A 16,909-nucleotide genomic window follows, 5' to 3' on the forward strand; every position below is an offset into this window, starting at 1 on the left:
TTTTAAATAATCTAAGAAGGAATTTATTCACTTTTTGTGTGATGACTAAAATAAACTAATTTCTTGACGTGATAACGTCTTATAAATCGATGAACACCGGTCGGTAGCATGCACGAAAAAGTGTCACGTTGTGGACAGATCTCCATGGTAACGTTGTGGACAGATCTCCATGGTAACGTTGTGGACATCTGTCCATGGTAACGTTATGGAGATCTCTCCATGGTAACGTTACGTAATGTAATGGTAATGTTTTCTTATGACGTTATCACGCAAAATTATCGTCCGTAAACCGACTTTACAGACAACCATTTTTTTTTTACTTTAATAATGTAATGTCCCAAGGATATACAAAGGCTTCTTTCCACTTCTTGGGGCAGTATCTGGCCATACTTAAAAATATTTATGCTGAAAATATTAACATTGCAGAAATAAAAACGTTCCTAGATCAAATTTAAAAGCTTACACAGAAGGGTAAAGATAAAAATCATAATAGAACAAAACGAATCTTCTGTCATTTTAAGTCTCATGAATGAAGTAGCTTGTAAAATACTTTGTTTTCAGAATCTTCGGATAGGGATGTACATTTTAACACTTTGTATGATAACGCTAAACGCTAGGGTGCAGTAAAAATGGAACAAACTGTGATTCTGTCACAGTGTCTTATGTCACTCTTTATTTTTCATTACAATTCAAAGGTACTTTAAAATAATAATTTGAGCAATAATAGTTAGATACTTACAATATAAAAGGTTTAAGATTTGAGCTTAGAATTCTGTATAAATTATCTTCTTAAAATTACCAAGTAGTTTATTTCAATTTCACACAGCTTTTGCTTTTTCCTCGGCTTCGCGTTCCAGCTCCTCAATTCTTTGCAAAGCCTTTTGTCGTCTCCTTTCTAGAGGAGTTTTAGACCACCAAGCTTCTGCCGAGGCGTCCTGTTAATAAAAAGCTCAATGTACTTAGTGTCCGTCTTAGCTAACTTAACACCAACTTGGATAGAACAAAGTGAAAGGGTGTCCCTACTTATATAAACGTCATATTTTCATAGAAATTAGACATTAATCATGACATTGTCACACTTTGTCTTTGCAAATTCCATGCAAAGTTAGCTTGTTCTGTCCAATAAGATCGGGGACATACTTGCATTTTTCAAAATCATTGCAATTTCTTGTGTAGATGAATATTGTCCCTTTTATTTGAAGAATATTAAACCAATTTTAATATAGGCTACTAGTTTGTAATAAATTTATACATTGATACTATAGCAAAAGTAATCAATAATAAACCCATGCTTAAATAATTTACCTCAAGTTTTTTTTTTTATGGCATAGGTAAATCATATTTTTTGTAAGTATGCAAAAATGGCTTGCAAATAACTGAACTTATGTACATGATATTTCGTGTCGTTAATTTACACAACGTAACGTAAACACCAAGTGATACAGAGTATGATTATTTTTTAATAAATGAAAACTGCAGGACCAGTCTGGATAAGGGAGACCAACAACCGCTCAAAATGGAGAGAGATTGGAGAGGCGTATGCCCAACGGTGGGCGAACACACGCTGAAGAAGAAGAAGAAATGAAAACTTACTTGTTCAGCATATACAGGTTCCCGCGTGCTCAACTGTACAGCGATCTCATGAGCGGTTAGAGCGCGCACGCGCAGTTGTAGCCTTCTCTTTGTGGTCAATAATGCGTCTAAAGCTGACAGCAGTGTCCCTTGAAATAACATTAACTAAGCATTAACTATAGTATATGTAGTAGAAATTCCCTATTGCAGTTTGAAAAGATAAACGAAAAAAAAAACACACACTTTGATCAAAAAAGACATAAAAACACGAAAACTGTGGTGATTCAATTATATTGACTACATGGTTAGATTTTTTTCCAAATAATGAATCGAAAAAGATGTTAAAATATAAAATTACCAATAGTGTACGAATCCGATACTCTAGCCAAACTAGAGACATCCAGTCTAGGCGACAAGGCACCAGCTCTGTGAAGCTGCGTTCTCCACATGAGGGAGATACTGCCGTAGTCAGCTCTAGGGATCTGGATGACCTTCGAGTAGCACTGGAAGAGGAGCTTTTGCTCTGCCTCCCAGGGGCAACGCGAGGAGCCGACAAATAAGACGCGGTCTTCTGGGCAAATTCCTAAAAATTAAAGAAATACTTAAGATTAAACATCACGCAATTGAAACTTCAACATTTGATATTTTTTTATCATACCATTACTTTATATAATTTTTTTGGGTCCTCTACAGCAATACAAAGCGTAAAATACCAATAAAAGATGTCCACAAACTATATTTTCTAACTTACAATAGCTAGACGGAAAGAAACTTACAAATCTTACATAAGCTATTTAGTTGGAAATATTCAAATAAATAAACAAAAAAAGATAGGTACAAAAAAAAACACATAATGTTTTGGACCTTTTATTATTTTAGCCAAATCCTTCTTTAGCCGCTTAGGATCCGTTTTATCTGTCTTTGGTATTTTCTTCACAAATGGCTTTTCAGCGTCATCCATCCAAATCACAGCTGGCTGAAGTAACCGCGATACTTTGACGACTAAATGTATCAACATTATAAGCCCTGATTTGCCGGGATACTTTCCAACTATATTAGCTGGAGACAAGTCAAATAATACCCCTCCTACTTCGCTGCAGATTGAATGGACTAACATCTTCTTTCCGCTGCCTGCTGGACCTAAAATCATCAACATTTTGGAAATCAATTGCAGATAGCGGTGTCTTCCTTAACGTTTTCAAATCAAGTCTTTTGTTGCATGAATACCTCTGAGGTACCTCTAAATTTAACACAATCACTTATGTAAATAATAATCTTACCAGACAACAAAACTGATCGCACTAACGGTGCATGAGTTCGAACGTGCTCTGAACCAAGAGGTAGAATACAATACTCTTTTATTAACTGCCTTATATCCCCCAGACAAGGCATTGGCTCTCGGCCTTCGTTCCTCCATTCGGCTCCAACGAAGGATTTTTCGCCAATATAGTCATCTACTTTGCAAACTGGATACGGACGGATAATGCCATTTGATACTAGTTCTTCAAACAATGACTCTGTGGTTCTGTCTGGTGTTAAATCTTTTTCCTTTTTCTTTTTGCTCTTTTTTCCTCCTCGTCGGACCTAAAATTAATTTGGAATTTTATTTTAGTCATAAAATTGCTTTATAGGTATCTCCTTGGATTTCACCAGCCTATAAATCCCGGTCTTTTGATATGCTTGCGTGGGGATATAGATCCAACACGTAGAGGCCCCTTGGAGAGCTTTAATGTCACGTCATTTCTTATTAGGTACTTGGTGATTTATGTAGGTAACAATTTTAATAAGCTAACCTTCTTTTGAGGTTTCTTCGCCTTTTTACCTTTGTAAGCTCTATCTCTGTCAAACGCAGCTTGTAACTGCTCGAGTTCATTACGCATCATTTCATCTACGATGTTTCTTATTTCTTGTTCAATTTTAACCATCTTTTCTCTTTCTATCATGTCCTTGTAATATCGTTCATGTGGATTATCAGCATCATCTTTAAATTTCCATATATCTTCAAATCTGAAAAATGGTTATGATTATCACAAAACTATATTATCTATCATACTTTGTTTAGATATCTACGTTACAACTAGGTACTAACTCTTCATTGGCACTAATGACGTCTTGTAAAAAGTTCGAGGTACTACACTTGAACATTTGTAAATCTGCTTCCTCATCTTTATTCTTGTTGTCTTCAGATATCCCATTTTTCTTATCTTTACTTTCCTTGCTTTTTTTTGATTCCTTAGATGATACCGGCGAAGATTTACTCAATGTACTATCAGGACTCGTGCCTGAGAATAAAATGCCTTATTTAGAACTATTATTAAGTAAGTCTCGATATCAAGAAATTTGCTGTTCAAAACATTTATTTACATACAATATATATACAGTGGTACTACTTAACGAAATTAATAACTAGCTTAAATCTAAAATAGGCCCTTGAGGCATTGTACCAAGGATGCTGGCGGCATTTCCTCGCTGTATCGCAATGCTGATACGTTGTGCGAGGTAGCCGCCAGCTCTTCGGTCACCAGTTACGTCAACCAGACGCTTCGCGATTTCTGCGAACAACTTATGCGCGCTGGGACCCCATGGACCTAGAGTTTCAACACCAAATGGTACAAAATGGTACTCTCTACCGAGGCTCTTATATTTGTTACGTTTTAGAATTTCGGCGCTTTCCGCCGCTCCGCCCGCTTTTACAGTAGTCCGTTGGAGGTGGGACGGTGCCAGTGTGTCTACGCAGGTAGCATCCCACACCAACATCCGTCCCAAGCTCCAAGGAACTAAGGACACTCCATCGGGCCTCTTGCCATCATCTCTGATAATGCCAGTCGGCTCAAGAAGAGCAGGCACATTGATGGTGGCAAGAGACCGACGGACTATGTCATTAAGCGACGCATGTCTCGAAAAACGGCCTGCACTTTTTTGACAAGATAATCCGTGGTGTCCCAGTCGGTCCACGTCCGTGGGAGAGCATATGTGTGGCGTACACACCGAAACCCCGAGTCGCAAACCAGTCGCCAGTCTAAGGGAGGCCGGATCCAAGAAAGTACCAGTATTGGGCGAAGGATGGGCATGTAGCCAGTAACCGGCTTCCCGGGCTCCGACCGCCAAAAGCCTCGCGCGGTCTGGACCTGTACAGTTGTTTAGGAGAGTATTGTAAGTTAAATCACAGTAAACATTATCCCAACTCCTTTGTGAATTTGGGTTGTCTGGAAATTGTTTGCCTGGGCAAGCAATTTTAAAAGCATTTTTGCGTCCTCAAAGCCCGCGATCTCACAGTTTGTGGGCAAAGCCCTTAAGATATTTCCTATGAGACCAGACGTGCTATGAGTGGACGCCAAAAAGGCTGGGGAAGCCACACTGGAAATTTTGCGAATTCCTAAACCTCCAAACCGAATGGGGAGGGACGCTTGAGACCAGGAAGGCTCACTTAGCTGAATGTTTAGAATCGTCTCTAAACTAATTTTGATCAAATCATCTATGGGCGACAATAAATTTTGATGTTTCCAGAAAGGACAACAGCGGAGCACATACGTAAATTTAGGGACAAAAAGGCAGAATTTAAGAATCACAAGAGCATAATGAGGCCTAATTTCGAGTAAGCGATCCGTGTGACTTTTGAATTTAGTTATGGAGTTAGAAATATAATCGGGAAAAGATTCTTCGAATATAGGAGAACCCAGGAGGCAAAGAGAATACTTGTCTACTGATTTGATATTGGGAGTCAGATCGTCAAATTTGGGTTGTAAGTTGGTCAAAGTACAAGAAGATTTTTGAATAAAGAGTTCGCATTTACTGAAATTCAGTTCTAAACCAATATTTTCGAAACTACTCTTAATAAAAGACAAATCAGAGAGTACAGTATTCACGTCACCTCCTAGGGTTCCGTCATCTAAGTACCACACATTGAATTTTGATTTTAAATTTTTGATAATTGGATTTATAGCCAAACTAAAAATTGCTGGCCCGAGAGGGTCACCCTGCTGACAGCCAACCTCGGAAGATAATTCATGTGACTTGTACATTAATTTAGATGAGTCTGAATAGCAAAAGAAAAGGTAATTGTATAGTTCCGGAATTTTGTCCTTAACTTCTGTCAGCAAGGTGTCTCTACTAACCGAATTAAAAGCATTTTTAACGTCAATTTTGACAACAATTTCGCAATCATCGAGTGAAAGGTAGGTCCTTAGGGCATGGACGGCTGCCTCGCACCCACCTTTCGTGCCGAAACCTAGCTGTATTGGTTCAAAAAGGGATTGTAATTTTGATCTAATGTGTCTAACCGCAATTTTTGAAGCCAGACGTCGTAAAGTAGACCCCACCGCAATGGGTCTCACAGAAGAAATTTGCTTAATTTTTCTTAACAAATTGATCAATAAAGCATGAACTATTTACCTTGTCTACTAAACATGGCTCGACTTCCACCACTTTCTTCTGACGGAAAATCTGGAAATCTTCCAGTCCTCTCAAAATACTCTGAAATATACCTCCTCAACTCGGCCCCTATTTGCTCATTAAGTTTTACGCCATGTTGTTTTCTTAGCTGTTCTTCGATTGTCACTAGAGCATTTTGATATTCCTTTTCTCGCTCCTTTTGTAGTTTTCGTCGGTATTCTTTTATCTAGAAAAAAAGCTTAGTTAATCATTATTTGAGTATATTAACTTTTTCTTTCTAATATATATAACTATAAATGCTATTTATGTTACTTTATAAATGAAGACAAATGAGACCTAAAACAAGAAGTTAAAGATTTGCGGATCAAAAATCAGTGACAAGTTAGTGGCCACGAGTATACAATGGTTTTGAATTAATCTTACTTCTTCAGACTTCTTGATTGCTACAGATTCTGTATAAGGCGGTAATTCCATGCCAATAAGAAGCATTTCTTCTTGTTTCCTCTTCTTCGTTGCTCTTCTTGCTATGAAACCTCTCCACACGCGCTGTATTACTGTAGCAGCTGACGGAGACATTTCAGTTTTCTGGTCTCTTCCTTTCTCTTTCAATAAACGGATCTCTTTCATGAACTGACCTCTGAAAATATATGTTTGTTAAATAAATACTTAGTCATTCGATTGACAAAAAATAGCTTTTTTATAGTTGAAAAGTGTTTTCTTGTTTTTGTTTTTATAGGTAGTACATCTAACAATAATGCCAATAGGTAATTGGTTGTAAATATTTATTCAAAACATTATATAATTATAGTTTCGACATTTTTACGAAATAAATAAATAGCTTTTGAAACTTCAACACTTTTAAAGGTAATCACGTCTTTATGATGTTAAAATAAAAACTAGGCAATCATAATAATTCCGATCACACCTCAATCGTCCCTGCCTAGCTCTCTCGTGGCTCTGAATAATGAGCACCGCCTGCTGTTCCGTCAGTACCACAGCTTGAGGCTTCGGAGGCTCATGGCCCAGTTTCCTCAAAGTATCTATGATAAACTGCTGCCGACTCTCCACCTCTTCCTCTCTTTCTCTTATAAAGTATTGAGGGATACATGGCTCTGCTTCGCTTGGCGTTACTTGTAGTCTTTGCAGAACCTGCAAATACCGAAGAAATTTATAAAAAAAAATACTATTAAAAAGTTTCTGATTATATAACTAAATATTATATAACCTAGGGGCTTCGTGTGACAGCAAGTGAAATAGTTGTAGCGGCAAAATAATCTCATTATAAAAACTAACACAGACACCCTTGCGGTATTTCCGTGACAGTATAAAATCAAAATTATTATCATTATATATGATTAATATCCTAATTTTGTTATCAGTAGGAAATTATACTTTTGTAGGCTCACGACAGCCAACAATCACAACCACAAACGACACGACAAACCAAAAAAGTTTTAGCTTAAAAGGTTATTTTTTAATCTCACCTCATCATCGTCAAACGTATAATCTGACAAATGCAACTCCACTAAATCATGTTTAATTTCTATCAGCCTCCCCAAACACGCCTCGAGTAGCCTCTTCACTATCAATCTCTTCTGAGGTTGTAACAATTGGTCGTACACGTTATCCAAACGCCGGACGAGGACCGTATACCTCACTCTGAGCTCGGACAGATGAGGATGCAGCTGAGTTTTCTCCGCCTCGCCTAGTGCAAACACTGCCTCGTCCGCTTGCGTTGCCTCGCCAATGATTTCTGATGTTTCGCATAGTAAATCATTATAGGTTATGTTTGACATTTTGAAAGAATTCAAGAACTTCTAATCAGATCTAATCGTTGAAACGTATAGTTTTGGATCTAGATTCTATACGTAATCATTGTTCATTTTTGCAAAATTAAACGGCCTTATTTTGCTAAATTTTAACATTATACCTAAAATATATTCAGAACAACACACCAGTTTAATCAATAAAGTCATTAGTTAACATCTAATCGAAACAACGAATAAACAGCACATTTACGTCATTGCTAACACAAAATTCACTTCTGTTCAGTTTGTCTAGCTTAATTTAAAGAGAGGAATAAAATTTTGCACGCTGTACACGCTTAAGCACACTTTGAACGCTTGTTTTATAAACAAGCTTTTAAAACTCCTGTTTGTCGCGAATCTTGCCAATCGTGTTTATCGCGAGCAAAGTTGTGTATCAACTAAATGTTCTCACTTCAAGCTTCGACGAGTTTAGGTACACGTGGCAACGGGCTTATCGACCAAACATTGTTCGATAGGGGGTTTCAATAGTATCTTTAATAAATATTTTGTACATTTACAATTATTATCTCTATGTTACATAGAGTGTTTTTTAAGCTGGTTACCTACTGATACAATTCTATACTAAGAGCATTTTTTTTATGTAACATTAAAAAAGGCTATACTTTCATTTTGAAAACAATGCTGGCATAAAGAGGCCTGTTACGAGTACACGTCAGGTACAGTCAGCCAAGAAAGTGGTTTACCACTTTTCGACTCTATCATCTGATTGATAGAGTCGAAAAGTGGTATACTACTTTCTTGGCTGACCGTACCTACTACTGCACATTTATATTTATAGTTTTTGAAAGAAGTTTAAGTAGGTAACTATGATCCTATGAATAAGAGATTAGAACTCTAACAAGTATTTGTTAGATTTTATTTGTTGGATTTGATGTATTTTAGCTGCCCAAAAAATATATAGGCAACACAAAAAGAACCGCATAACTCGTACAAGCATATAGACCTACCATCTTATACTTAGAATAAAACTTAAAGTAAAATTAGTCCTAACCTAACCTTTCTGTACTTGCATGCATTCATAAGAGATGATGACGGGGTTAGGTTTTAACACAGTAAATCGTCATGTATCTACCTATAAACTGCAATATGCATGTAAGTAGAGTTGAACCAAAAGAAGTCTGCATCGATTTTGAAACGTCAAACCTCTATAAAATTATGACGTATAAATGACACTTGCACTGCGTGTGCTATCAAAATCGCTGCAGACTTCTGTTGGTCTAACTATATTAGCTTTGCAGTTACAAATGTAGCCATAAGCATGTTTGTTATTTTCGGGATATGAAAAACACCTGATTAAAACTTCATAAAAACTCCCCACGGTTGCTATCAGCAATGTTCCGCTCGAATTATTCCGTATTCACCGAAATTATCGCTACCATGTTGAAGGCAAATCGTTTTAAGTTCAGCGAAAGCGGTTGTATAATATACAACCGCTTTCGCGTACGATAAATAATAGCAGATAAAAAATAATATTATTATTTTTTATCTGCTATTATTTATCGTACTGTTATTGGGTTATACGCGTCGCTGATTCGCTTTGTATGAAAATAAGTTTTAATGGGGAATATGTTCATTTTTGTTGTTAGGTTATCATTATTATATTTGCGACATGTAAAACTTGGAATTGCTGCAAAAAGCCACGCTCAAAGGTCTACATAAAGACAGGTATCTAACGTGCTGCTTTTACTACATAAGTTGGACATACTATATTTTATTTAAGCGTACCTAACCAACTGATCAAAAGCATAAATAGAAATATAAATCTATATGTCCCACTGCTGGGAAAAGACCACAATAACAAAAGGGAATAGTTCCACGCTGTCCCAATACGAGTTAGAAACGATAGACAGGCCTATTCGGATTTCGAGATAATCACAAGATCTTGAGAAGATTTAGAGATCAACTAGATCTACATTAGATATCGCCTAGATGTGACTTGGATATCTAAGTCATAACTTGTCGAAATCGTTCAAGAGGACCTCCAGAATCGCGGAAACGTCAAATTTGACATATCTATCTTACAAATATCTTTAAATTATCCGTATTGTAACTTGTTGAAGTCTAGTAGAAATCTAATTCATTTTCCGAATCGAGCCGATATACCTTTAATTGAAGAACTTAGGAAATTGTATGACAGTTTCTCTCACCAAAAAGCTCTAACCATCCGACTGTCCAAAACTAACGTGACACTTACCCATCCTGTTAAATTAACCGATACGTTAACGCAGCTATCCCATTTAGAATTACAGCAGTGAGCATACGCTAGAGCGGTGTTGTTTTATACTAATCCGCCACATACTAGAGTATTTACTTAAGGGGCCGGTATATGACGTTTTCGATTTAGACCTCACTTTGTAACCATAATTTGTTCAATAAATGTTTAATAATTGCATTAAATTACACGTAAATTTGTTCACGAAGAAACCGTGTACCGACTCTTCATGCCATTGTATTTTTAATTTGCTGTTATTCTCTACAAATCGACACTAAAAGTATCAAAAAATCAAAATATGGAGTTCCGTTTGAGACGGAAGCAAAACAATTTTGTCTTTGACAGTAATTGAATTATTGTATGATTCTGAAAGCTAGATAATTCAGCTACCAATTTATTATCGATTTATATTTTTACTCACAAAGACAACACAGAAATTCAATCTCAAATGTAAACTTTCGAACAATTTCCATACATTGACGACATCACTCAAAATTCTTCTTCAAGTCAGATGCCCGTTGGGGCTACACCGGAGCACACGTGTACTTCTTCAAATGAAAATGACAGCTTGATTTTCTTGCTTTTGACAATTATATTGACATTAAATCATATACGCACACGAGAAAGTATACCAGTAGATAAATTGTATTTCATAAAATAGGGTACATAAATATCAGCTCGCGTCTCATTTAAATTTGATTTGCTGTTATAATGGTTGAAAACCGCAGTAAACTATCTTAAAACAATACGATTACAGTCGAATTTAAGTATTATGTTCCTTCAAAACTCGCTTAAAATGAAAAAAGTTTAAAGACTCATCTTTACTGATTGGGATCAATTTTTATTATGCTGGTATCATTTTGCGTCAGTTTAAAAACGTATTTGACTTCTGTACGTCAATGAATTTTGATGACAATTGTAATCTTGTATTATATTATAGAACTTTTATCTTAAAATAATGCCTATTAACAGGAAGAGTTATGTAATTCGTATAAGTAATACCTGAAAGTCTTGTACCTAGATCTGTAATACCATGGATTGCGACGAATAAATGATAATGATTATGCGGTTCGCTCCGTCTATATGTATAATGCGTGTACGTGCTGTTCTCTGAAAATCTTCAAGAAAAAATAACGGCTAGACCAGCACTAAGTACTAGCGAGTTTTTGCGGCTTTGAAGACCGAGATGAAGCTTACAGGCCAATAGCGCTCTAGTTATTGTTATGTATACCTATGTATCGAATGTTTTATAAATTACCTATAAAAAGCAATGTTTTATTTCGATTAGGTCTACATTTTGTGCATATTGCATATCTGAAGTATTTTCGCACTAAACTTGAAACTTTCGTTGAAACTAAATAAAATAATTATTCCAAATGTACAGTCGCCTGCAATTTATGTTACACAACGAAGGCCGCAAAAATATCTGACACGATCTTATTTGTAGAACCATAAGACCATGTCACATATTTTTGCGGCCTTCGAAGAGTAGGTACCGTCATTATCACCAACTTTGCCCGCTTATTTTTTAAAACGAATTTCTCAAAAAACATCACATCATATGACTTTTTTTGCTCAGCACGTCCATTGTGATCAAACGCATCAGTTTATTTAAAAAAAAAATTTTTTTATCGTGTTTTTACTCATTTTTTTGCGTTTTAGAGGACGGGCAAAGATATCCGGGGTTTTCGCCAACATTGCCCACGTCAATTTGGTATTCAAATACAGCTCGTATGATGATGATGTCTAAGGATCACTTAAAGGTTTTGGGCAATCCTACCATTCCCTGTTAATAACTTAGCGATAAGTGTAAAAACTTTAAAATAAATTTGCTGGGCAATGTTGCCTACCCGTTTTTGCCCATTTCCAAATAAGGCTCGCCTAAGCATTTTACAATCTCAATAGACATAATCTATGCTTCATGTGTTATAACTCAAACCCGGAAATATTTGTCAAAGAGTTCTCAATTTTTTCTACTTGCATTCATTATTTATCAATTTTTTGCCCGCCGAAATATACCCTATATTAGACAACTCGCTCAAACTCTAAATTCCCAAGTCAAGTTATGCACAAGTTTGGTATATAGTTTTGTCAGAAATATAACCTATTTTCTACTAAAAATAGCAGGGTGGCCATAACTATTATAATTTTTTCTACATTAACGAATTTGTTTAAAATTGTCGTTTTGGGCAAAGTTTCCCTGGAGGCAAAGTTGGCGCTAATGACGTAACATATTATTGCAGGTGACTGTACATAAATGTTTCGGTGATTTTGAGATTATTTTTCAGGTTAGTTTACTAACAATCAAGTTATGCAGATACCGATTTCGTGAACGTATAAGTAGTAAGGTACCGCTATTGTTTAGCGATACCGATTATTATTTAAGGCAAAACTATACCGTTGAAATATAAAGATTAAAGATATTAAAATTACAGCAGGGACAACCATTTTTTATAGGTGTACCTAAACCATCATTGGCCGAGCGTTAGCAAAGGTCTCCGTTTCAGCTTGGGCAAAAATGCTTTTGTATGTTCTCCTTTGCAGATCACATTTCTCAACTGATTCTCGTGAAAATTTGTAAGCAGGTTCGATAGAACTATTCTGTTTCGCTTTATTCGCCAAAATGGAAATGCCACCCTGCTGAAACTTTATTTATTTAAATTCCTATTGAATGGATTTTGCACCTTATGAAAAACCGTATAGAGTAGTAAATAACATTTTACATCTGACTTAATGACATCTTGTTTTATTCGCTTTAATTGTACAAAACGCGTATCTCGACAAAGCAATATTAGGTAGTAAAACAGCCAACAATCAAATTAATTAAATAGGTAAGTACGTCACGTGTGACATGAACAGACAAGGAAAGCAAGATTAAATGCATTGTTTCTCTTTCATCTTTCAATGGAACGCTTTTACCCTCAAAGGAGGCTAAGTGGTCAATACTAAACTAAAAGTCCAATCTTAAAAAAAACATGATGGGTCACTGACCTGTCCCAGTAAAGTGAGGTAGTGTGCGTGAAGTGCGCTTGTGTGTGAAATGGGGTAAATTGACAGAATCTGAAATTTTACCCACCGCTACCGTCGCCTTAAGCAGAAGCCTCTTTCCTTGAGGAAATTGCGTTAAACAGAGTCGAGGCTTACAGGGCGCTGCGCTGACGTGATAACTGCCTCTTAACGTGAGACGTCTATAAGGGTGCTTGTATACTGGGTTTCACGTGTCACGAAGGGTAAAATAGCAACCTGAAACATTGTTGTCAATATTTAAACGTTGTAGTTATTCCATTATAAAAACAGTTTTTTACTATTTTTTTAAACGTTGGGTGTATTTACGATAAATTTACGCATTCATTAGACTAGACAACAGTTTTTGGTGATACAGCAACTAATAACTTACAGCAATTATTATAAACATTGGTTTTAAATGATTATGTATAATAATCCAATTTTATTATGGAATAATATTAACATCAATAAATTGCTCTGATAATTAGATTAAGATTAATTACGATTCATAAGAGCTTGTTGCTAGGCCTACATGAATAAAGTATATTTTTGATTTTGATTTTTGATTTTGATTAGGATGAATTTTAATATTTATACACATTCACAAATGCACTATAAGCCTCAATTAGTTAATTTATGTTTTATCCCTTTATTAAAAATACATAAGTCTAAATGACGAATAAGCTAATTGAGGCTTATAGAATGTTTATGAATAAGGGCGTTAGTCTTTGGCTACTAATTATGAAGACCATTTTAACAACCCTAGAATGAATTACTTTATATTGCAGTATTCCTGAGTTCCTAAGCATATATTTTTATGTTGTATACCATTTTACATTAATTAGACACTGTAATATACGGTTACAGATAGTGTATAATTATTTACCATCGTGTTTTCACGGAAACGTACGAACGTGTCTTGCTATTTCAGTCAGTCTCGGCATAAAAAGTACTGACGTTGACTGAAGTAGCATGACAAATACGAACGTTTGCGAGAAAATACGATGGAAAACAATTATGCACTACATCTATAAGCTGTTTAGTTAAGTATACCTGCTGAGTTTTGACCCTTTTATGGCATTTTGCTCTAAATGTTATACATTGTATATTTGTCAACATGTTTTTGTCATCTGTGTTTGTTTGTCATAAATAAATGTACTTATTTTCTTTCTTTCTTTCAATATCGACAATATCAATGTGCAATCCCCCTAACGTCTCTAGCCTCGACAATACCCCGTTGTTTACATTATATTAGAGCAGCAGCTTTTGACTGTGCGACAATAAGCGACTTTACTCTTAATACTCTACAATTTCAGGGATTAATTCATATTTCAAGTGCGAATTTGTATAAGTTTCTGTCAATAATACTTTGAATTTTGTGTAAACATTTAGTTGTATTCAGGAAAACAGGATTTGCCTTTTCAGCTCATTTTAATAGCTTTTAATATCATAATTATTCATATCATCAATATCATAATACTGTCCAAAAACAAATTTAGTCCAGACACTAAAAAAGTTAATTTTAACACGTGAAAGACAAGTACATACTCATTACTCGTATAAGGTACATAATATATTATGTTATATTGGACCAATGAAGTCATTAAATTCATCAAGGAGGGGCTTTAATGAACGCGTATAAGAGCAGCCTTTTCTCAGAAAATACAATAAACGCAACCCATCCAAGCACAATAAGGTGGCTGCAATTTCTTTGTCTACCCCGAACATTTTTATAAACTAATTTCGGGTAGTTTAGTGGTGTTTTATTAATATCTCCGTTGACATTTGTTGGGACGTCAGTCTTTCCGTGACCACAGCTGGTGCAACTCAGCTGAAACGTCGGAATTAAAGGTAAAAACAATGAAATTATATCGCGGTAGACCCGTTTGTGTAATTAAATAAGGTGAGATTGTAAAACGGCTGCGTAACTTTAATTATGTCGAGTTCACCTTCACATAATTAATGTAGTAATTAACATAAAATAAATAAGTAAAAAATTATTTGTAAAGTTGACGATATAATAAGTGATCCGATCTTGTTCAAACTTGTTCGAGATAACGGCTCACTTTATATTTCGTCAACCTTACAAGCTCTTATCGCAGACTGTACTTCACATTAGAAAATCGTTTAGGTTTTATAGTCTGTTACTTTGAAGTACTACGCCATCGACATACATTTACTATTCAAATAACAAATGAGCGTTCCATACTTTTTCCTATGGGCAGTAAGTATTTCATAGTTAAAGAAACCGGTCAATAGCCTGTTGGGCCATGTTCAATATAGGGTTTCGTAGTTACGCGTCCGTCACAATAGGCAAATTTCATACCCAGTTTACATTTAGAGGACGTATTTACCCTATTTTTTTTCCACAGACTATATTCGTCATAACATGTCATTGAATTTTAGCGTTGTTAACTAGCCTAGCGCCAAAGAATCCTTAAGATGCAGCCACACCGCAGTAAACTTTTGAGCAGCAACACAGTGTAACACGGTAACATTAGATAACTTTCCTAGTTACTGTTGAAAAAAGTTGCTCCACAAAAAAAAACAACGGGTTGCACTCCGGGAGTGCCGATACCGGCAGAAGTGAAAACTCAATGACATTGTAACAGTTTTTCGATCAGGTCACGTGTCCATCTTAAGAACCATCTTTACGTCTTACGCTGTCGTGAGTTTAAAATTTTTCCCCACCTCAAAAAGTGCACAGCGCCGCTAAAGAAGTTTTCAGTTCAAAAATATTTAAAGTTTTATCATCCTCATAAAAGCCTGTGCACACCGGCTGCGTGTGCGTGACGTGTACGTGCGCGTGCGGCGTTGTAGTATACAGATCCTTATGAGAGACGGCACACCGCTTGCGTGACGTGTGCGTGTGCGGCTCCAACATTTTAGTGCACGCGCACCTGCACGTCACGCACACGCAAGCCGGTGTGCACAGGCCTTAACGCCTTAAGACTGAATAATTTTACGGTTTATTTGACTCACTTGTTTTAAGTCACTCGCGCGACATGTTTCGGAAAGCCTAGGTCTCCTTTCTCAAGCACTAACAGTGCGAGCAGCATTAATGACGGCCGTGTATCTCGTACTCAGTACTCATAAGACTTCATGAAATATGCAAAATTGACGCTCAAGTTGTAAATTGTGTTTTCTTATTTGTCTATTTATTTGTAAATTATGTTTTCTTACTTTTTATCGTGCTTATACAGCACATTTAAAAAATAAAAAGTAACAAAATCAATACGTTTAAAACGTCATCCAACTTGGTTCCTAATTCGAATGTTCAAAATGGAATTTTATACCCAAAGTGTAATTTTCAAAACATGTTTCAACTCTAAAATTGCAAAATAAAAGAGTGGACTTCGTGGTAAGTTATAAAGAGGTAATCAAATCTAATCCAAAGGCTAGGCACTAATTCAGCCTTTCCCAAACTGTTTGTTTATTGTATCTTCTATTTTTTTTCTTTATGGTGGCCAAAAAATAAGTGCATTCCCGTTGCCAGGGAGGTTTTAGGATTATAACGAAGTTACATATGTCTTTGATTATACTGAGCAACTTTTACTATGGGACCAACCCCGAAATCGAGAAAAAAAATTACCCTCCCATAGAAAATGGACCAGCCAAAATGTATGAAACAGTTTTTTTTTCCGGGATTTCGGGGTTGATCCCATAGTAAAAGTTGCTTAGTATAATCCCAAAACCTCCCTGGCAACGGGAATGCACTTATTTTTTGGCCACCGTGTATAAGGATCACCAACAGATATTAGATCTGAACAAAATAAACCTGTAATCTACAGGGTAATTTATGGGACGTGAGCAGCGCCTACTCTACAGACTAAGTTAATGTTTATGAATTCTTCACCATCATATTTAAGTGAATCAACCAAACCTTTTTCGTGCTTTT

The 16,909-nt window shown here is 36.0% G+C and overlaps 1 protein-coding gene across 1 annotated transcript; it reads right to left on the minus strand.

The window, feature by feature from the left end:
- Positions 1-818: 818 nt before the first annotated feature.
- LOC134799241 (dynein regulatory complex protein 11) lies at positions 819-7,782 on the minus strand. The gene is made up of 11 exons (XM_063771621.1): positions 7,449-7,782; positions 6,890-7,113; positions 6,388-6,601; positions 5,965-6,190; positions 3,662-3,854; positions 3,366-3,579; positions 2,853-3,156; positions 2,437-2,712; positions 1,931-2,155; positions 1,594-1,721; positions 819-935 (listed from the first exon to the last, which is right to left on the minus strand). Exons 1-11 carry the CDS (start codon positions 7,758-7,760, stop codon positions 819-821), a joined length of 2,433 nt encoding a protein of 810 aa, XP_063627691.1. The 5' UTR covers positions 7,761-7,782.
- Positions 7,783-16,909: the final 9,127 nt, after the last annotated feature.

This window comes from Cydia splendana, chromosome 18 (assembly GCF_910591565.1).
Source record: "Cydia splendana chromosome 18, ilCydSple1.2, whole genome shotgun sequence".
Taxonomy (NCBI): domain Eukaryota; kingdom Metazoa; phylum Arthropoda; class Insecta; order Lepidoptera; family Tortricidae; genus Cydia; species Cydia splendana.